This window comes from Acartia tonsa, chromosome 12, assembly GCF_053477335.1.
Source record: "Acartia tonsa isolate MP-2025a chromosome 12, ASM5347733v1, whole genome shotgun sequence".
Lineage (NCBI taxonomy): Eukaryota > Metazoa > Arthropoda > Copepoda > Calanoida > Acartiidae > Acartia > Acartia tonsa.
Genome location: NC_137271.1, coordinates 34,024,708 through 34,047,178, shown reverse-complemented (window position 1 = coordinate 34,047,178; position 22,471 = coordinate 34,024,708). Strand labels below are relative to the sequence as shown.

General features: G+C 32.8%; 1 protein-coding gene across 1 annotated transcript in view; it reads left to right on the top strand.

Moving 5' to 3' along the window:
* Window positions 1–7,144, top strand: part of ft (cadherin-related tumor suppressor fat) — a 109,414-nt gene extending 102,270 nt beyond the window's left edge. The window contains exons 41-50 of the mRNA XM_080178435.1: window positions 718–986; window positions 1,285–1,422; window positions 2,193–2,407; window positions 2,844–2,940; window positions 3,357–3,454; window positions 3,818–4,033; window positions 4,349–4,869; window positions 5,162–5,325; window positions 5,844–5,949; window positions 6,590–7,144. Coding sequence (XP_080034561.1) covers window positions 718–986; window positions 1,285–1,422; window positions 2,193–2,407; window positions 2,844–2,940; window positions 3,357–3,454; window positions 3,818–4,033; window positions 4,349–4,869; window positions 5,162–5,325; window positions 5,844–5,949; window positions 6,590–6,647 — 1,882 coding nt within the window. The 3' untranslated portion in view covers window positions 6,648–7,144. The remainder of the gene's footprint in view (window positions 1–717; window positions 987–1,284; window positions 1,423–2,192; window positions 2,408–2,843; window positions 2,941–3,356; window positions 3,455–3,817; window positions 4,034–4,348; window positions 4,870–5,161; window positions 5,326–5,843; window positions 5,950–6,589) is intronic.
* Window positions 7,145–22,471: the final 15,327 nt, after the last annotated feature.

The following is a 22,471-nucleotide window of genomic DNA, read 5'->3' as shown; positions in this document are numbered from 1 at the left end:
AATTGTCTTTTTGTGATATATGCAATTTAAAAAGACAATTTTTAAGTCTTGATATTTTGAAAACTACGTGGTAGAAAATTGAAATTCTTTCAAATATATGCCATATATATGTAGTTTAACCATTTAACCAGGATAAAATATGCGGTTCACTAAATTAAGTTCAAATGCATTTCGTGAAACTACCCATTTACCTTTAAACAAGGATGGCAACATCCATAAAAAAAAGTTTTGTTATAGGAATCATCACACAAAGTTTAAAATCGATAAACAAAGAAAAGGGCTACCGTTGCTGATGTACGGACGGACTGACCCTGATCACATAAAAGATTAGCTTTTAATTATGCATTTTTAGACAATTTAATAGAATTTTACATCTTTCTGTCAGGCAAAAAGCATCATCATTCACATCAAATAATTGTATTGTATCGTTTTTTTTTTTAAATATTGGATTTATTTTACTAGGATCTTACTCCAGATTATCATGTAGTTGGCTATAATAACAATCCTCGGCCCCCTTTCATACCCTTTAACCAATGTCCTCTCAACCTTTTGGATGAACGAACTGGCCAAAAAATGATGTCCATGTTAGCGATCTAAACAGGCGACAAATTTTCCTGTCATTATATCCACGCATATTCTATATTCATTCAAAAAATACTATTTTTGTGTTGTAGAAAAAATTTTAATATTAATATTTTAATTTTGATAATATTTTAGGCTTGTACAAGAAAGAAACACAGTGAAAGTTTACCTGGATGACGTACAACTGGGCTACGACCTGGAGGCCGACTCCACCCATAACATCCTGGATCCTTACCTCAACAAGCTAACATTCGGCGGGAAAAGAACCTATACTGAGGGCTCTTTTAGAGGCTGCTTGGAGAACTTTACGATCAATGGCGAAGTTCAAGCTTTGGGCGATAATGGAATCAGACTTAATCAGCTCTTTGCTAATAACACTTTTACAGGAAAGATACTTAATATATGTGGCTTTGAGTGGCGGATCTACTCCATATCAAGGGCATGTCCGTCCGTTTATTCATTAAACCAACGATAAAGGAACAAGACGATGAAAAAATTATATTTTTGGTTGTCTTGTACTTTAGTTACTAGAAAAAATGCATTTTTTCTTATTTAGAGACTTTGGGTACTAGCCTAGATTGCCGCTAAATAGTTACTCTCCAAGTAGAAAATACTTGCTGAAAAAAATAAACGCTAACAGAAAACAAAGTTCTAAATAAACACAATTTTAAACAAGATTATTTTAGTTTAAGTAATAATAAGTATCTTTTCAACCTACAGGAACGGTCAATTTTGATTGTTTGCCCGGTTTTTTGAGCGTGACCGCTGGCAGCGATCCGGTCAACGTGGGAGTGGTTATTGTCATAGCCTTCTTCATCATTCTCATACTAGCCATATTAGGTAGGTTTTTGGTTTCATAACACGATGCTAGACATAGTTTTTTGTCTGGATGAGAACCGGTTCCTATCCATCGGATTCGAATGAATACGAGAAATAGTTTTCAATAACCTTTAACATAAATGTTCTTTCTTTTTTGTTTTCATAAAGATTAATTTTCTCCACTTAAAATGTAATAGATTAGAGAATTAATTAGATAAAAAGAATTTGGATGACGTGTAATAACTAATTTTTGTTTCTTAGTGTTTAAAAAAAAAGTACGTTAAATAATTAATTTGATGGTAGATTATTTTTAAATTATAGAATATTAGGTACAAATCAGTAAAGTCCAAATTAAATAATAATTTAATGCTCTAAGCAGTGGTGTGCGGGGGATTAAACAGGGATCTAAAGGGATTGGACAATGGCCGATAAATTGTTGTACATCCCCAATGTTGATTTACAAAATTATCCCTTATGTAGTGATTGAAACGTTTTGACACTCAACTTGAAAACCAACCAATCAAAATTTATTAAAAGTCACCAAAATTATGAAACAACAAATAAGAAATCGTAATTATAAAACTTTGGAGACTAGTTTAATAAAGATCCCACTGTCCCCTCTCTCTCTGGGGATTAGAGGAGTGTCAAATGACAACACTCCCTCTATAATTGAAATTTGGAGACCTACATCCCACCTTTCAATCACTAATGATTTTACACACCCCTTGTGAATAGCTTTGCACGCATTTTTCAGCAAAATTCACAAATTTGTCATAGCTTACCTTTTTTAGGCTCCTTTTTCGCATTCAAGCTAAAGAAGAACAAACTGAAAGATGGTGGCGGGGCTGGTAACCAAGGAGGGAACACCTCCCTACACCAGCTGATTGACAACAAGCACCAGACCTCCCCCCACCAGGGAGGTCATCTGAACCAGGGCTATGCCAGTAATACATTTAATAGGGTAAAGAAGATGCCTACTCAGAAGCCTGATATCATTGAGAGACAGGTAAAACAACCAAACAATTTTACAGAAATAAAAAAACTATTATTATCGCATATTATTGTATTACACCTTCACGCGGACATTAAAATGAAAAATTTTAAGATTAAAACCAGTTTTGTTAGAACCTAGGGACTGAAGGACCGGGCTAACAAAAATGGTAATAATTTTATGATTTTTATTTTAATATTCGTAGACAAATGTTTGCAATACTATGCTATATATGATTTTTCAGTATGGCTGAGAATCGGTTCTAATCCAGCATAATCATTTTAAAACCCATACTTAAATAAAATAACTATTTAAAATTAAACATAATTTTTTAATGTAGTAATTATATACAAAAGAATACTATTTGTTATACAAAACCAATGAAGGCATGTAAGTTTTCTTAAATTAGCAACATTAATATGGTAATACTAAAAATACTATTTTTTTCTAGATTGTGAATGACTCTCCATTAGGGAGGGGCGGTTTTACGCCCACGCCTCGGGGCGATCTGTCTACAATGGGCGGAGATTATTCTGCTAGCATGCTAGGTAAGAAATTAGTACCTTTTTCTTTAACTTATAAATGTAAGCCTAAAAAATATATATATCTACATTAAAATGGACTAAAAACTTTCGTTATATATCTTTAAAATAACCAAAAAAAATATAATGATATCCAAATTTCCTTTGAACGTTGTATTAAGAACGTTGGGTACTTTTATAAAACTTGATTGATTAGTTCAAACTAGCAGCGTTCAAACTTTTCAACCAATAATTTTTATTCAGATAAGGGATAATTTTGTCTTTCATAATTATGGATGTATATGTACATAATTTATTGTCCATTGTCTTATACCATAAGATCCTTTTAAAAAAATTATAACAAGTACATTTATTAAATAATATTTCTGTCATAAGGGGTCTATATACCAAAACTAGAAATTAGTTCACATTTATGATACTAGGTGGCGGTCTACAAGATTCGGAGCAGCCAGAACATTATGACATAGAGAATGCGAGCAGTATAGCCCCATCTGATATTGATATCATCTATCATTACAAGGTAAAACACAGAATTTAAAACATTAACTTCAAATATTTGCCCAGGGAGGGAGCGGATATTGGACTGTTAATTATTTATACACTTGTTTTCTTATTCATTAGCTAAAAACTTTGGGTACTTTTTCTTTTGAATTTTGATTGGTTAGTTTGAGACTTGAAGTGTGCAAACATTTTAACCAATGATTATAAATCTGTAGAAGTGGAAGGTTTCTATTTAATTTCCTTATTAGGGTGTTCATCAATTTATCGTCCATTGTCTTAACCCTTAAGATCCCTGATTTAAAAACTTTGCCAGTAAATTTGAACGAAAATCTGACACATGCCTATCAAATATAGAATGAACCTCAAACAGAATATATTTCAGGACTATAGAGATGGTGGCCGACATGCCAGAGAGCTTAACAACATGGGTGGCTGGGGAAAATTCTCACCCGCTGGCGGCGGTAAGAGCAACAACTCACCGATCCGGTTGAACGCCTTGGGCGGTAACAATGCTGGAAAGTTGCAGAGCACACCGTTGGCGAGATTGAGCCCCAGCAGTGATTTGTCACGTCAAACCCCAAGAATTTTAACCTTACAGGTAATATAGATGAATATTGTGCCACTTACACACACAGGCAACCTTATATTTCAAATTAATTGATCTTAACAATTTAGTCTTTCCTGCAAGACTATAACTGGCGTGTCTCAACTCTGCAGGGCTACCTAGTACCCAATATTACCTAACCTATTCAGACCTGAATGATTGAACAAACAAGTGAAAAACTACTACTCCCCACCCAAGTCCTTATTTTTAGGGGGAGGGGGTATCATTACTCATCAGGGTACTTTTTAGTACAGTGAGAAAAAAAATTTAAAAGCATTTAAGATTTATAATATCTATTTTATGTTTTAGGATATAAGTGGCAAAGCTCATCCCTCAGCTTTGCTACAACAACAACAACAACAATCCTCCAGTCCTGCAAACCACAACAGAGCTCCAGTGGGGGGGAGTGGCAGGAAAGCCCACCACCCCTTCTCCCACCACATACATCAAAACAGTCTGACCGATAACAACGGCGATTCCTCGGATGATAATCTAAGTGATCTCAATTCCTCGGCGAGAAATCGCCACCACCAACGGCGAAAAAAGGCCAATGGCAGCAAACGGACGGATAATACTAGGCCCGCCGCAGCTAGCCCCAATGCTACAAATCTTAAGCATAATAAATTTAAGGATCTGCTAGAGACTAATACAGAGTTGCTTGACACAGTCAATGATTCTAGTGATGATAGCCCTAGTGAAAATGATTCCTTTACCTGCAGTGAATATGATTACGAGGCGCCGTCCTATTCTATACCTGGGGCCGGCGGAAATGGACCGGTGGCCGCTGCCAGGCCGCCGGATGCTGGTACTCCTGGCGGTATGGTTTTCAGGTAAAGATTATTAAATATACTAAATCAAAATATATAGGACTTCAAATATAAATAAAATCAAGCATGGTTTTTACGAAATATGATGCCGTTTTGAAAATAAAAGAGTACTGTTGTTAAAAAGAAAAATCCAATGAAAAAATGCCACATCATGCAACTTTTTGAAGGTTACTGCTTTGCAGGTCCCATACGCCATAAGACGAGAAAGCAACATAAAAAAATTGTTAGTAAAAACTGTATGGCTTTTTTATCTAAAAGACATAAAAAAATTCAAAATAAACTATGATTATTACAGGAAGCTCAATGGAGATAGCAACGACCTTGGCAAGGAGGAACGTTTACCTGTAACATCTGGACTACCTGGAGCCTGGACTGCCAGCTTGGACAGGGACCAAACAGGATCACTGTCCACTCTGAACGTCAGCGATGATGATCTTTCCGGCATTACCTCCCCCTCAGGTATGATAGCCAGGATTTTATTAGCCATCGATGGTGTGGACATTGGACACAAATAGACATGTACCCAAAGTTTTGGCTATAAAACATTGGTGACTTTTATTGAATATTGGTTGGTTGGTTGGTTGGTTGGTTCCAACGTAGTATTCTTTAAACTTTTCCGTTATTATCTATATCTTAGTAAGCGATAATTTTGTTTGGCATCTTTGGGATGTACATCGTCCATTGGCTTATCCCTTAAGATCCCTGATTATAATCTCTCTATTAGACTTTTAGACACCTTAAAATTGATTACACATTATTATGTTACATTAATACTAATTAGTGCATCTACTCTATAACCAAACATAAAAAATGACGTCATACAATACAAATGACCAATGATAGACCAATACACAGACTAAATTACCAATGGCAGACCAGTATATATTTTAATTGACCATTGGTAATCCAGTATGACCTATTTTTTATAGACACTTTGAAAAGCTTCCAACCAAACTTATTTAAATTTATTATTTCAGGCCCCGCTAGTTGGGAAACATTATTGAATTGGAATCCAAATTTTACCAGTTTTCTTGGCGTCTTCAAGGATATTGCTGAGCTACCAGACTCAAACTGTGATATTAGGTAGGTATCACACTTGAACCGTCAGTCTGTCTGACAGTCTGACAGTCATGCATATTTTCATTTATTACTGCTCATAAATAAAAAATTTCTCATATGTTATCAAAGAAAAACAGCTGAAATAAATTTTTGTAAAGATTCTTATGACCTCTGAGCATCTTTATTTACTATGTCCGTCTGTATGTCTGCTCCTATTTCCTTTCATTTGGATTCCTGTTTTTACTTTTACATTTAAGAACTACTTTTGGATGTTGACATCCTTGTCTTATAATTACTCTCTTTCTTACTTTCTTTAGTAATCTTTATATATCTTTTTCTTTGGTTCTTAATCTATTTATCTATATAAAATTACTTCTATTTCTATATTTGATTAATCATAACTTATCTTTCTAAAAAAATCTTTTTAATATTTTAATACTTATGCAGACTATTATTATTTTCCTCTAACAATATAATAAGTCCATCTAAATCTATGTCATGTTCAACCTATCTGTGTTAACTTTTTCTTCTCTTTTAACATTATTTTTCAAATTATTCGTCATCTCGGTGCTTAAAAACTGATTTTAATCTTATGATTGTACATTTTCTATCCGCGGAAAGCTGTTTATAATACGATGCGATAAATAACTTTTATATATTTCAGGCCAAGTCCACTTGGAAATGCAATGGCTACGGAAGGAGAAGAAGAAGAATATATTTAATTTAAACAATAATTTCCAACATTACGTAAATACGATATGAAAATTATTGAAATCCTAAGATTTTTTCCAATTTTAATAGTTGCCATATTAATAAACTTTCTAGAACTTTATCCAAAATACAATTTAATAACTTTTTTCTAAAGATTCTGTGTCTAAAAAAAATTAATTATTAGTAAAAAAATACTACTAATTGTAGAATAAGTTTAATTTTAAATGATTTAAGTATGGTTTCAATTAAAAAAATACTCCAACCATTTTTATACTATACTATAACTTTTCAAAATTTATTTTTCTAAAAACGTCTACATTTGTTTTATCAAAACCTGTGTCAAACTGCCATAAATAATATAAACTATAATGCTCAATTTAAAAATTTTAGAAATCAAATTATTGTCTAAGAATGTTAATTATTTTATTTTTTAAACTATCCCAAATGTGATAAATATAATGTAACATAAAACTATTGTTAATGCAAAAATAAACGAATCTCTATGCAATCTTCTCAATTTATTAGTTTAGGCTTCTAAGGGGCGTAGCCGCTAGTCCTTTTATAAATTAGCAAGGTCATTTTGTTTGTAGCGATTCAATTTGCTAACCGCAGAACCAACATGGTTCTCCTTTAAAGGGAAGCTACTTATTGGTCTTGAGATGGGTTTAGGCTATTTACTTTTATAAATAAGTATAGTTTTGGTTTTTTGCTATTTTTATGCCCTTCATATCTTTTTGGAATATAGAGCCCCTACATGCTAGGGGAGCAGCCGCTAGTCCTATTATTTTAGAAAATAAGGTTCTTTTGTTTGTACTCTAAGATCATGCTAAACAATGATTAATCGGAGACGGTTTTAGGCTATCTTAGTTTTAAATTTAAGTCGGATTGCTTGAGGTTATTTTACTAAACTCCTTCCCTTATAGCTAGAGGTTCAGAATAGAATTAAAAGAAACTTTTCATTACATATTATGATTTTGACGTAATATCTAAGTATGATAACTCTATTTTGTTAGTTTTATTAAAAGCGAAGCTTTCCTATAATTAGGATCGGTCCGTCCGTCCGTGACGGATAGCTTTTTTCGTTAATTTAGGCCTGTTAGATTGTCCTATCGATTTCAAACTTTGCATGGTGATTGCTGTAGTAGTTAAGTACGATTTAGAAAGCGTAGCAACTTTATAATCACTACCAGAATGTCCGTACGTCCATTTTAAACATGTTGATTTTTTTTACTTTTTTACGACAAACTTTTATGTGATCTTATTATCCGATTGATCTGATTTTTGGTATATTGATTCCTGAGACATAAAGTACAATATCATAAGCGAAGCAACTCTAAAATCAAGTCCTAAAAATGTAAGTATGTCCATAAACATTATCCTGTAACAAACCGTTTTTCAACAAATTTACTAAATTTAGCTTCGACTCTTATACATTTATATTCTGATTATTCAGTTCAGACACTATACAAGCGTTAATGTCCGTTTGTCCTCCATTTCAGAGCTTCGCTTTTATGGATATTATCATCCTTGTTTTAGTAGATTATAGTGGCAAGGCTACCCTATAACCAACTTTATTTGTCCGTCCGTAACGCTATGGGGGAATTGCAATTTTATCGACTGCTATTGGAGATAGACGGCTAAAATTTTTGGTAAAGATTCCCTGTATCAATGAGCATCAAGAGTGCAATTTACTTTTTCCGTCAGTCTGTCGGTCATGCATATAATGCATAAAAAATATTTATTATTATTTTTAAAAGCAAAGCTTTTCCATTCGTCCGTAACGGATAGCTTTCTTCATTAATTTAGGCATGTTAGAATTGTCCTATTGATTTCAAACTTTGTATGGTGATTAGTATTATTAAAAGCAAAGCTTTTCTATAATTAGGGTAGGTCCGTCCGTCGGTACGTCCGTCCGTAACGGATAGCTTTTTTCGTTAATTTAGGCATGTTAGAATTGTCCTATTAATTTCAAACTTTGCATGGTGATTCCTGTAATAGTTAGTTACGATTTAGAAAGCGTAGCAACTCTATAATCATTACCAGAATGTCCGTACGTCCATTTTAAACATGTTGATTTTTTACTTTTTTAACAACAAATTTTGATGTGAACTAATAATACGATTGATCTGATTTTTGGTATACTGATTCCTGGGACAACAAGTGCAATATTATAAGCGAAGCAACTCTATAATCAAGTCCTAAAAATGTAAGTATGTCCATAAACATTATTCTGTATCAAGCAGTTTTTCAACAATTTTACTTCCACATTTATACATTTATAAACTGATTATTCAGTTCTGACACTATACAAATGTTAATGTCCTTTTGTCCTACCGTTTCTGTGCTTCTCTTTTATGGATGTTGTCATCCTTCTTTCATATTTGTTTCTTGATTTCTCTTAACTCATGCATATAAATCAAAATTACATCTTCTTATTAATTCATCTTGTCTGTTTGACTTTCCAAGAATTTTTAGTTCTTCGCTACTTATGGATGTTGTCATACTTATTTTGTATTTTTTTCGCCACAATCTTTTGCAAATATTCTTTTGTCAAATATAGAAAATTTTGTAGCGATATTTTGAATAGATAACTGAAAACTCTTACAAATTAGTAAAATATTCGGCGCTTAAATTACCTTATTAAACACTGATACCCCAACCCTTAGTTTTTTTTTAATAAGGGGCTGGAAATATTTGATTGGTTATTTCCTTCGGTCAAGTTATTTTAGGTTTTATTTGGTAACGGTTAGCTCCATAGTATTAGTGCAGCGCAGGTATAGGCCCCTCATAAGTTGAGGGAATAAGCTACCCAACCTCCTTAATTTCAATTTTTTTAAATAATGGGGGGGGGGCATTACCAGTGCTCACATTACACTTTATGTGAAAGCACCAGAGATTCATTATTAAAATATGGTTACATATTTGATCTTTTTTGTAACAATAGATATGAAATATTTGTTTGATAAAATATTCATTTTAAAAGAGATTAGTTTTCTATTTTACTTTTTCGTATAGCGAAGCCATTATATGATTTAATTTGTCAGTCCGTCCGTCCTTAACGCTATTGGTCCAAAGGTCAGTCGGTCAAACCTTAAAAGAGACAAAAATTTATTTCTTATAAAGGTTTCGTGATTGTTTTAAATTTATTGCATATTCTCTCTGTCCCTTTATATATTTTAATACAACTGAAAATCTTCTTTATAAAAATACCTTTTTTATGATGCGCTACTTATGGATTTGGTTATCCTTTTTATGCTTAAATTTAATGATCGTATTTTAATAAAATCAGTGATAGTCTAGATTGTTCATAATGAAGAAACAAACTGCCTAAATAGATGATAAATTATTAAACACTAGCGGCTTCGCCCCTAGCCTCTAGTGTCCCACCCCCCAAGAAAATATCTTAAAACCACCACAGGACCAGTAGGTATATTCCCTGAAGAGTAGAGCCCATTCGGTTCAGCGGTTACCGAGATCTTAAGCTTCAGACGGACAGACAGACGGACAAACAGTATATAGATACCAATGTGTAAGACTGAAAATAGCCCTCAAATTATTTGAATACTTAATGCACATTGATTATTGTATTATAAGTACTTGTTAAACTCAGAATAATTAAGGCGCCATTATTGTTAGTTTGACTACAGAAAAGCATTTGGTACAATTTCTAAATTTTTATGTAACATAAACAGAGAGAAGGGAAAATGTGCTGTTTATTTCACTAGTCCCCAAAGTTATATAATTACGTTTTCCTATTCGTTGGCTTTACAACTTTGGGGACTTGGTGAATTTTATTTGGATGCTTTATTAGGTTCAGTGTTCAAACGTTTTGACCACTAATTTTAATCTACATAAGAGGTAATTTTGTGTATCATCATTGGGAATGTACAATAATTTGTCGGCCATTGTCTTATCCTTTTAGGCATGTAAAATTGTCCGTTCGCTTTGAAACTTGTCATACTGATTTCTTTTAATGTTAGGTAAAATAGGAAAAGAGTAGCAAATCTAAAATCATAGCTGTTTTACTTCAACTACTATGTTTTACATGGTCTAGAGGTTTCAGTTAAAGCATTATAATTCAAAATTATGCTAACCTCTAAATAGTTTAATTAAATTGTTAATTAAGTTGTTTCTATAAATTTCAAATTTTTTTTTATAGAACATCAATGAAATTATGTACTTTAATTTTCATTAAAATAGAATTAAGCAATATATATGGAAAAAACAAGGATGACACCACCAATAAAAGCTAAGCTGTAAAATAAGACGGTAGGATAATCGAACAGTAACACTTTTAGAGTAAATTACATAATTGCATTTTTGTTATTTGATTATAGAAATGCTTTGTTCCTTGTTGGCCTAAGAATCATTGTTCCAGAATATTATGTTGACTTGCTGGTGACAGATTTGCCACGTATTTAAATTGACAACTCTAACATGCCTAAAATCGAGTCTACAATAAACTTATATTGTTCTCCTTTACAGTTAAGTTTCATACAGGTCCTTATTTTTGGTTTTAGGCTATTTTTCTGCCCTTCGAATATAGAGCCCCTAGATTGTATGGGCGCAGCCGCTAGTAGTTTATGAAGTAAAATGATACGCAACAATAACTAAAAAGAGTAAAACAAAATTAATAAAAAAAAAATCAAGCCATAAAATAAAAAATAAGAAAGGTATGATTCATTTTATTTATGTTACTCCCGCTGGGCCTATTTCTTCAACTCAAGTGATAGGCCTGAGGGGGGCCTTGAAAATACCCCCCCCCCCCCCACTATATCTCAATTACAAGACATCCTCCCAACACCCAATATAAAGCTCCACACCCAGTAGAACAACAGTACACCCCCACACCCACCCAGAGCCCAAACCCATATCTTAGAATATTTCTATATCATATATACAACATGTATATTATTTTTGCACTTCTAAAATACCCCCCCCTCCCCCACACCTTTCCCCCCGATTATTTTCTTCCCCAATACCAATGGAGTAACAGGGGAAGTGAGAATGAATATTTAGAGGCTATGATGATGTGGGGAGGGGAGTAAAAGGGAAATGGGAACGGGTGTGTCCTCTGAAAGCACCCATAACCTCTTGATAGGTCTCTCATAACATCAAAAAATTGAAACAAATAATAATTGAAAATAAAAATATTAATAATAGTAGAATAAACGGTCCTTAAAATTTCAAGATCTTTTAGATCACTAAAATTTTATATAGAAAAATAAGATTTTTATTTTAACAGTTTTAAAGTTTTTTGTCTGTGTTATTGTTGGGACACCACTCTCTTGAGAAGAACTACCAACCCTACCCTTCTATCCGCCTGTCGGAGCCTCTATCCAATTATACACATACAAACACGCTAAATTGTTAAATTAGCATAATTTTCTTTGTCATAAAATAACATATAACTTGTGTACAATAAACGTAATAAACGTAGCTTTTTTCATGACCAATTTAGATATTTCAATGTAAGATGTTCACATATTATTAATTTCATTAAAATAGTATTTGGCTATATTTTTATTAAGTTTCTTTTGTATTTTTTTTTGTGAACACCTCTATGTGTATAGAATAAGGTACCATCCACAATCCCATTAGTAGTCCGTTACCTTTCCTGCTGGCACCATCAAAAACCATACTTTTATTTTGTGTTAAATTTTCTTTTTTTAAATATTCCATTGTTAATAAAACCCTTTAAAAAGTCATATGACTTTAATGTAGTTATTTTACAGTGAAATATAATCAATAATACAGTAAAAATAACTTGTAAGTTTATTTATGAATGTATGTATATGTTTTTGAAGAATAGAGTAGCTTTAATGCAGTAACTGTAGCTTGAATTCTGGGGTAATAATATATACAATATATTTATTATATATATTTATATTTGTAATATATCTATTTATTACTTCTATAAACAAATATGTACATAACACTTATATGAATATATTTAGATACATAAAAAAGAATCGTAAAAGTTTTTTCTGGAATGTTTAGTATTCAAAATGTGTCTTTTTAGTTGCAGCCCTAGTTTGGTAAAATTGCAGTATTCCAACCAACTCTCCCTCCCCCCCCTTCACCCCTTCAACACCCATTTATACACCAGTACAAGTCTTCTCTTTTGGGAGTATTAACCTCCTATACCCAGCTGTTACTACCCCTTAGCCCCTTAAATTTTGGGTGCTCATTTGTTTTAGCTAAAAAGGGAAGAATACTTATTTATCGCATTGTATTATAAGACAGCCTTCCTCGAATAGTTAAATGAAAACTCATAAGATTAATTTAAGTTTTTTTTAGCCCCGAGGGACAGAATGTATAGCTCAGAACCGGTTGTAATCCAGCGGATATTTTTCGCTTTCTAAGCAATACTGTAAATAAAAATAGTTTAGATTAGTTTTTGTAGTACATTGTGGTATTTTTTGTTAGTTTAAAACTAAAAATTGCGATATAAAGTAAATGAATTTGAGTTTAGTCTAAACTAAACATATAAAATTAGGTATTATATAAGACATCTTTTAGATAACATCCTTTAATATTCATTAAACAATTTTATTGAGCCTTTTAAAATTCCATATAGTTTAAGCATTTTTGAAATTAGCAATAAATGCGCAAAAAATTGCAGTATTGAATGTGCACCCAAATTTGCATTTGGATCAATATAATTGCATCATGGGACCTACATTGATAACATCAGCTGATAGTTTTAAATACAAATACCCTGCCAAGTTTTAACAATGGTTTTTCATTTTCTTGTCATCAAATCAAAATCAAAATGAGATAGGGGACAAAGGCTGTTTATTACACTAGTCCCCAAAGTTTCATAATATTCTTATTCTTAACAACTTTGGGGACTCTTATTGAAATTCGATCGGTTGATTCATTAAATTGTGTGTTCAAACGTTTTAACCACTAATTTTAGAATTACAGAAGTGGTAATTTGTGTATCATCATTGGAGATGTACATCAATTTATCGGCCATTGTCTTATCCCTTTAGATCCCTGGTTCTTAATAGAATAGGAAAATGGCTGTTTTTATAAAAAAAAATCTTTAGAAATATTTATAACCTTTCCTTAAAGTACAATTATTTTAAATGTTAAAGAAAGTATAATACAGAACAAGGATGGCATCATCCATATAAACAAATCTATAATTGTTATTGTTACGGGATAAATTCGCGTTGTACATTCCCAATGATGGTGAAGAAATACCCATTCTCTAGATTTAGATTGTTGGTTGAAACATTTGAAAAGGGCGCGTTTGAATCATCAAATCAAACTTTTTAAAGAGCCCTGTTAGTTCTCAGGCAGCAAATGATAAAGCATGCAATTATAAAACCCTATTTTGACAATGAATGTATAAGTATAGATGTATTATCTAGACAACTATGTACCTTTTGGTTTCAGCAAGCAAATTGTTTTCTGTTCTTTTGTAGGCACTCGGCTGTATTTATATTTTCAAAGCTAATAGCTTATTTTAAAGACCCAAAATCAAGACATGGTCCCCACCATGTTGGCAGAGTTACATATAGCTCCTGTCCCCTCTATTCTTGTACTTTAATGATTTTACAAGGTATAAAATGTATATTTCCCTGCGACTAACATGAAGCTGACTAGCAGTTGGTGAACTATAGAATTAAATATTCCAATCACATCAATGTAATATAATATTATATTAATCAATCTGTCATTAATATAAGAATATATAAATATTACATATGGATACCATTTAAGAATAAAGGGGTAGATAATAGATAATTCATATTATATATAAACATTTTTCTTCTGCGTTATTTTGATCAACTAGACATAAAAAAAACAATATTCATAAAAGTTCAGTAACTCAGAAAAAAGTGTTTTAATTTGCAGTGAATAATGATTGTTACATAGTTTTAATTTTAAAAAAAGCTTATGTAGAACTCATTATTGGTCAGTTCGTTAATCAGGGGATAGGGAAAAGGGGTTGGAAGAGAGAGTCGTCATTTTAGCCCGCTGCAAGTTTCACTTTATTAGAGTATATGAAAATCTGGTGTAAGATTCAAGTAACTATAAATCCATTGCTTTCTCCCTGATATAAATGTGTAGATGCATGTAGTTATTGTCAGGGAGTAAGGAAGGGGACAATGGGCAATTAATTCAATTTAAGAGTATTTGCTGAAAGACCTTGAAATCCAGATTAATCCAGAAAATATGGAGGAAATTGTAAAGGGAGAGTTAATACAATACAGACAACTATAAAATAAGAAGAAAGATAAAAGAAAGAAAAAAATTAATTTGAAAATTATATTACCAGCACATCAGACTGACGTAACCATTATGTAATTAATAACTAGAAAAATCTCCCTGGAACCCATTCAACCAATAGCCCAAAATTTAATTGGATTTTTATCTATGAAATGATATTTTCTGGAGAGAAAAAATTGTAAAAATCATAACAAATTAAGTTTATTGATACTTGTCTGCAATATTCAAAACTAACAAACGAGTTAGCGGCATTTTGTGCGCTAGTACCCAAAGTCAGTCAGAAACTGCTAAATTCTTGCACATTCCCTTTAAGCCAGTACCCAAAGTCTGAGACTCCTATTATTAAAAATTAAAAATTGAATATTCGATATATTGTCCCCTCCCTTACTCCCTGGTTTATTGTAGTAATTGATAAGGTGGAGTAATAAAGTAATATATTTGACATATAAAAGTAATAATAGGTCAAATCCACATGAGGAGGGGACATTCGACTGTATATTTTCAGGGATCTAAAGGGGTAAGACAATGACCGATAAATTGATGTACATCCCCTATGATGATACACTTGAATACCCCTTCTGTGATTACAATTAGTAGTGAAAAGTTTTGACACTCAACTTAATGAACCAACCAATCAAATTTCTATGAAAGTCCCGAAAATTGATAAGCCAACGAATAAGAAAATATGGATCATGGAAAGAAAACAAAGTCATTCCTTAATTAGGACAGAAGTCACTTTCCTAGGAAGGACATAAGTAGCTTCCCTTATGTGAGAATTTGTTAGATGAAAGGCATAACTTGCTCCCTTAACAAAGATTTTGCAAGATTAAGGTCATAAGTAGCCTCCCTTCACCACACAAAACCTAGCTTTTTGGTCCTTCACATAGCAAAATCTTGCATAAAATAGTTTATCTGTCCTTCACATAGCAAATTCTTGCAAAACATAGCATTTATGTCCTTCACATAGCAAATTCTTGCAAAACATAGCAAATTCTTGCAAAACATAGCATTTATGTCCTTCACATAGCAAATTCTTGCAAAACATAGCATTTATGTCCTTCACATAGCAAATTCTTGCAAAACATAGCATTTATGTCCTTCACATAGCAAATTCTTGCAAAACATAGCAAATTCTTGCAAAACATAGCATTTCTGTCCTTCACATAGCAAATTCTTGCAAAACATAGCAAATTCTTGGAAAACTTAGCATTTCTGTCCTTAACATAGCATTTTGGTCCTTCACATAGCAAAATCTCACAAAACATAGGTTTTTCTGACCTTTTTCTAACAGGAGATCAGAACTAAATCAGAACACACATAACAAGAGTTTTTACATAATACATTAAGATTATCAATTATGCATTTAACTCTGCATAAATTATGATAATTTATTATTATTACCCCTCCCCCCCCCCCCCCATTTAAAATTTACCACTGCATAAATTATGATAATTTATGCTGAGTTAAATGTACTGTTTGAACTTCTATCTAACAGGATATGAGAACTTAATCAGAACACACAAAAGAGGCCAACTATGGTGCCATGTAGGAAAAGTGGCATTGCATTCTTGGGCCTAAAAGGCGTCATAGCTGGCCCCTTTTCAGTCCATCATATGACATGGGAAGGAGGTTGAGGAGCATTTTATGCAGTCTAAATTCCCAAGAATGCAATGCCACTTTTCCTACATGGCACCACCTCCCATGTCATATGATGGACACAAAAGAGGACAGCTATGACGCCTTTTAGGAAAAGTGGCATAGCATAGTGGAATTTAGGCTGCATAATATGCTCCTCAACCTCCTTCCCATGTCATATGATGGACTAAAAAGGGGCCAATTGAATAATTGTTAATTTGAATGTACTATGTAAACACTCTTGTCATGTGTGTTCTGATTAAGTTCTCATATCCTGTTAGATAGAATTTCAAACAGTACATTTAACTCAGCATAAATTATCATAATTTATGCAGAGTTAAATTTGATTGGGGGGGGGGGGCAATTACCCCCCAAGAAATCTGTTGGCAGGGGTAAATTTTAAATTGGGGGGGGGGGGTAATAATAATAAATTATCATAATTTATGCAGAGTTAAATGCATAATTGATAATCTTAATGTATTATGTAAAAACTCTTGTTATGTGTGTTCTGATTTAGTTCTGATCTCCTGTTAGAAAAAGGTCAGAAAAACCTATGTTTTGTGAGATTTTGCTATGTGAAGGACCAAAATGCTATGTTAAGGACAGAAATGCTAAGTTTTCCAAGAATTTGCTATGTTTTGCAAGAATTTGCTATGTGAAGGACAGAAATGCTATGTTTTGCAAGAATTTGCTATGTGAAGGACATAAATGCTATGTTTTGCAAGAATTTGCTATGTTTTGCAAGAATTTGCTATGTGAAGGACAGAAATGCTATGTTTTACAAGAATTTGCTATGTTTTGCAAGAATTTGCTATGTTTTGCAAGAATTTGCTATGTTTTGCAAGAATTTGCTATGTGAAGGACATAAATGCTATGTTTTGCAAGAATTTGCTATGTGAAGGACATAAATGCTATGTTTTGCAAGAATTTGCTATGTTTTGCAAGAATTTGCTATGTGAAGGACATAAATGCTATGTTTTGCAAGAATTTGCTACGTTTTGCAAGAATTTGCTATGTTTTGCAAGAATTTGCTATGTTTTGCAAGAATTTGCTATGTGAAGGACAGAAATGCTATGCTTTGCAAGAATTTGCTATGTTTTGCAAGAATTTGCTATGTGAAGGACAGAAATGCTATGTTTTGTGAGGTTTTGCTATGTGAAGGACAGAAAAGCTAAGTTTTGCAACATGAAGGACATAAGCAGCCTTCCTAATGTAAGAATTTGTCAGACAAAGGACATAAGTCACCTCCCTTAAGTTAGATTTTGTTAGATGAAGGACATAAGTAGCCTTCCTTAGACCAATTTCCAGTGACTTCTGTCCTAATTAGGAATGACTTTGTTTTCTTTCCATGATCCGAAAATATTATTATTATAAACCTTTGGGGACTATTGTTATGAACTTCCCTTCTCGTTTATTATACTTGTCCCCAAAGTTGTATAACTACATTATAATTTTGAGGACTTTTAAAATATTGTTCTTGATGAAATTCACTGAAAGGAGGGTTGTTGGTCTTTTTTAATAAACAAGGATGATAACATCTATAAAAGCGAAGCACTGAAACGGTAGGACAAACGGACACTAACACTTGTATAGTGTCAGAACTGAATAATCAGAATATAAATGTATAAATGTTGAAAAACTGCTTGATACAGAATAATGTTTATGGACATACTTACATTTTTAGCACTTGATTATAGAGTTGCTTCGCTTTTAATATTGTAATTTGTTGTCCCAGGAATCAGTATATCAAAAATCAGATCATTCGGATTATTAGATCACATAAAAATTTGTTGTTAAAAAAGTAAAAAAATCAACATGTTTAAAATGGACGTACGGACATTCTGGTAATGATTATATAGTTGCGACGCTTTCTAAATCGTACCTAACTACTACAGGAATCACCATGCAAAGTTTGAAACCAATAGGACAATTCTAACATGCCTAAATTAGCGAAAAAATTTATCCATTACGGACGGACTGACGTACGGACGGACCGACCCTAATTAGAGAAAAGCTTCGCTTTTAAAAATTATTTAAGTGTATATGTTTATATATTCATAGAACATACATATAAGATGTGATTGATATTACACATTTTTCTTGAAAAACATAACGGGGATAAGTATTTTTAAAAACTTAGAAATACCTTTGGGAATAGTCCCTTTCGTAACATCGCCCCATAAGGGGCGATTCATCGTATTTTTAAAATGGCTTTTTATAGGTTTTTTTAGGTTAGGTTAGGTTATATTGGGTTAGGTGACTACCACACAGAGTTAGGTAATTGGCCCTGCAGAGACTAGAAATAGGAGAAAAGCTACTGTGATAAATACGAAGAATCGCCCCATAAGGGACTATACCCATCCCTTTAAATGAAATATACAAAAGAAAAATTGATAATTCTATCAATGAGTCTATCAAGACATACAAAGAATTTTACCTTTAAATCAGAGAGAGGGGGGACAATGGGCTATTTATTACACTAGTCCCCACAGTTTTACAATAACGTATACTTATTCGTTGGCTTAACAACTTTTGGTGCTTTTAATTGGTTGGTTTATTAAGTTCAGTGTTCAAACGTTCCAACCACCAATTTTATTCTACAGAAAGGGTAATTATGTGTGTCATCATTGGGGATGGACATCAATTTATCAGCCATTGTCTTATTCCTTGAGATCCCTGCCAATTAGTTCTATTATACTGAAGAAACGTTTAAATCTAATAGTTTTTGTGTTCTGAATTCTTGTTCTTATTTCTTATTAATAAGATTAAACTATTGTATCTATTGAAAACTTTTAAAAGATTTAAACCTAATAATTACAAAACAAATTTTCAATAGTGCAATTTCATAAAATTGAATATTAATGTTAGAATAAATGGAAAAATATGTTTGAAGCAAAGCCACTGATTATACAATGCGAATAAGATGCCACCAAAATCCATAGCCGTTCTTAAACAGCTTGTTGTATGGACGCCTACTATTTAGTACAGCTTTAAAAAAAATTTATTGCAATGACAAAATCGAGTCCTTACAAGTAAAATATAAATATAAAAAAATACGCTTATTTTGTGTAATTAATGTAATGTTTAGAGACTGTAAATGTTATATTAAGAGAAGATTTCTTACTTTTAAGTTGTGACTTAAGGCGTCCAAGCTTATTTATTTTGGGTGGTGGGGGGGGGGGGGGAGATAAAAATTCCAAATTAAAAATTTTGGGGGAGGGGGGGTTAATTTTTATATCATATAGGCAAGGACGTCCAAGCTTTTTTTTGGATGGGGGGTAAAAATTCAAAATCTATTTTTTTCCGGGGGGGGGGGGATTGGTTATCACCCCTTTACCCCCCCCCCTCATTGGACGTCCTTGACTGAAGGTGGACATACTCTTAGTTATAGAGCAGCTATGCAATTGAAAATTGGCTGTTTCTTACATATAACAAGATTATAACAACTTATATAAGTCTAACCAAATAGTATGTAAATGTATTGCAAAATTGCTTATATACAGGATACTACATACAGACAGACTGACCCTAAGTATAGAAAAGCTTTAATAAGAAAACATAAAATGACAAACTACCATTTTAAATAAATGTTGATTAATTTAATTCTTAAATAGATAGATAAATAGTAACGAACTCAATTCAGAAATATTCAATTTCTTGATTAAATTTCTATAAAACTGATTTAACCCTTACAGATCGGGCCCCTATTCCCACCTTAATAGATCGGGGGGGGGGTCATATTGACCCCCCCCTCTATCTCGGCTTCTGTTACAGATAAAGACGTAAAATTTTTTTCTGGTGGTTCATGTGTATTTTTAGAGAAAATTACTTTTTCTAGTCATAGCAGTCAGGCCGCTCCTTAGCCGCTTTTTAGCGGCCAGCCGCTAAATTTTAAAACAGCTGTAGAGCGGCCAATTTTGCTGCTAGGATGGCCAAATTTTAGGACGAACTTTTATTTTTCATAACAAAAAAATTACTTTTTCTGATCATCGCCGAAAAACGGCAAATAACGGAAACCGCCATTTTCGGCGGTTACGGCGGTAAAACGGCGGTTGGCGGCGCCAATTATTATTTTTATCTATTTATTGTTGCTCAAGGATTTACCAAAAAAAATTATAGGTCTCTAGCTGTAATAGAAGCCACGATATTCATGATATATGTCTGTAGTAAAAGCCGGACAAAAATCGGTCATAAAGTCGGTCAGGGAGCGGTCAAACGGTCATAACACCACTTTTCTCATAAGGTCATTGATATCTAAGTATTCACCAAAAAAATTTTAGGTTTCTACCTTATACACAAAAGTCATAATGTAGAAATTAAGATTTATTTAGAATTTTTTTAAAATTTTGTTGCTACCCAACCGACTTTGACCGGACACCACGACCGACACAGACCAGCTATCCTTATAAGATCAACTCTTGCCGACGTATAATTACTAAACTTAAAAAGTCATGAAGTCACAACTCTCTATCTTACCTACAAAAAAAATGACATTGAAAAAACTAGAGGGGGGGGTCAATATGACCCCCCCCCCCGATCTGTAAGGGTTAACTGATTAAATTTAAAATTTTTGAGAATTTCTTTACATATACATATTATGTAAAGTTATTTCATAAAATTGTTGTACTTGGAAACTATTTCATATTTGTGTTTGCTATCGATTGTTGTGGGGCAGGTGATGGGTTCGAATCTCGGATTTAAACGTTGTATTAACCGCTCCAAAATTAAGACTTCCAGAAAAAAGTCGTGCAATAAATTTGGGGGGGGGGGGGTTAAGAATTTTGAAAAAGGAGAGGTGGGATAATTAACCCCCCTAAATGATTTCACCTAATGACTTTTTTAAGGGAGATTTTTTTGTATCAAGATCTCGCATATAATTGAGCCAATTGAGTTTTTCTCTCAAAGTGCTCTGCGAGCATAGAACCCCTTATTTAGAAATAAGTTGGAAATGAGGAGGTTATTATTTTTTATTTATGCAGCGGGTTTTATAATTTTTTAGTACCTTAACCCTGTAGGGCTTCTCTTTACCCAATTAAAAACCTAACATAACCTGGCCTGTAGTAAAAAAACAAACACACGAAAATTACCCTCTCCCCTTATTTTCATTTTATTTCAAAATATAAGGGGGGAGGATGGAATTGTTCTATAGTCAGGATTAGCTAACCCTCTTATGGCGCCGCCGTATGTTACTTTGAAGAGTGGCTGCGCTCCTGCCATGTAAAACTATAAATCGGCAGGGATCTAAAGGGATAAGACAATGACCGATAAAATTATTTTCATCCCCAATCATGATGCACAAAATTACCATTTGTGTAGATTACAATTAGTGGTTAAAACGCTTGAACACTCAAATAATAAATCAAAACTCAAGATAAGTCCCCAAAGTTGAAAAGCTAACGATTAGAAAACGTTATTGTAAAACTTTGGGGACTAGACCCTCCCTCCTTGATAATTCGGAGTACTTGGTATTTACAATTGTTTTTGTATGTAATATTTTAAATGTCAAAATTTAAACAATAAATTATATATACATATATTTTCTATATTTAATTTTAACTGTAGCGAAGCTACGTTACAATATGCAATATATCGACTAGTTGTATGATCTGTTTGTCAGTAATACTCAGAGATCTTAGGGGATAAGACAATAGTAGAATAATTGATGCATCTTCTTAATTATGTAAATAAAATTTACCTTAAAATTATTGGTTGAAAACATTGGACACTGTTAGTTTGGATCCATCAAATCAAAATGCAATAAGAGTATCCAAAGATTCAAGATTACTTAGGTCAATGAGAATCTAGAATATTTTATGCTTTTCAGTTTTGCTAACGAAATATAAATATTATAACACACAAAAACATTTGTGAAACGTTCCGTGGTATTTATATAAACTTATCTTGTTTTATGGCCACTGAACGTCTGCTCTTTAATCGATTTGTCCACATTACCACT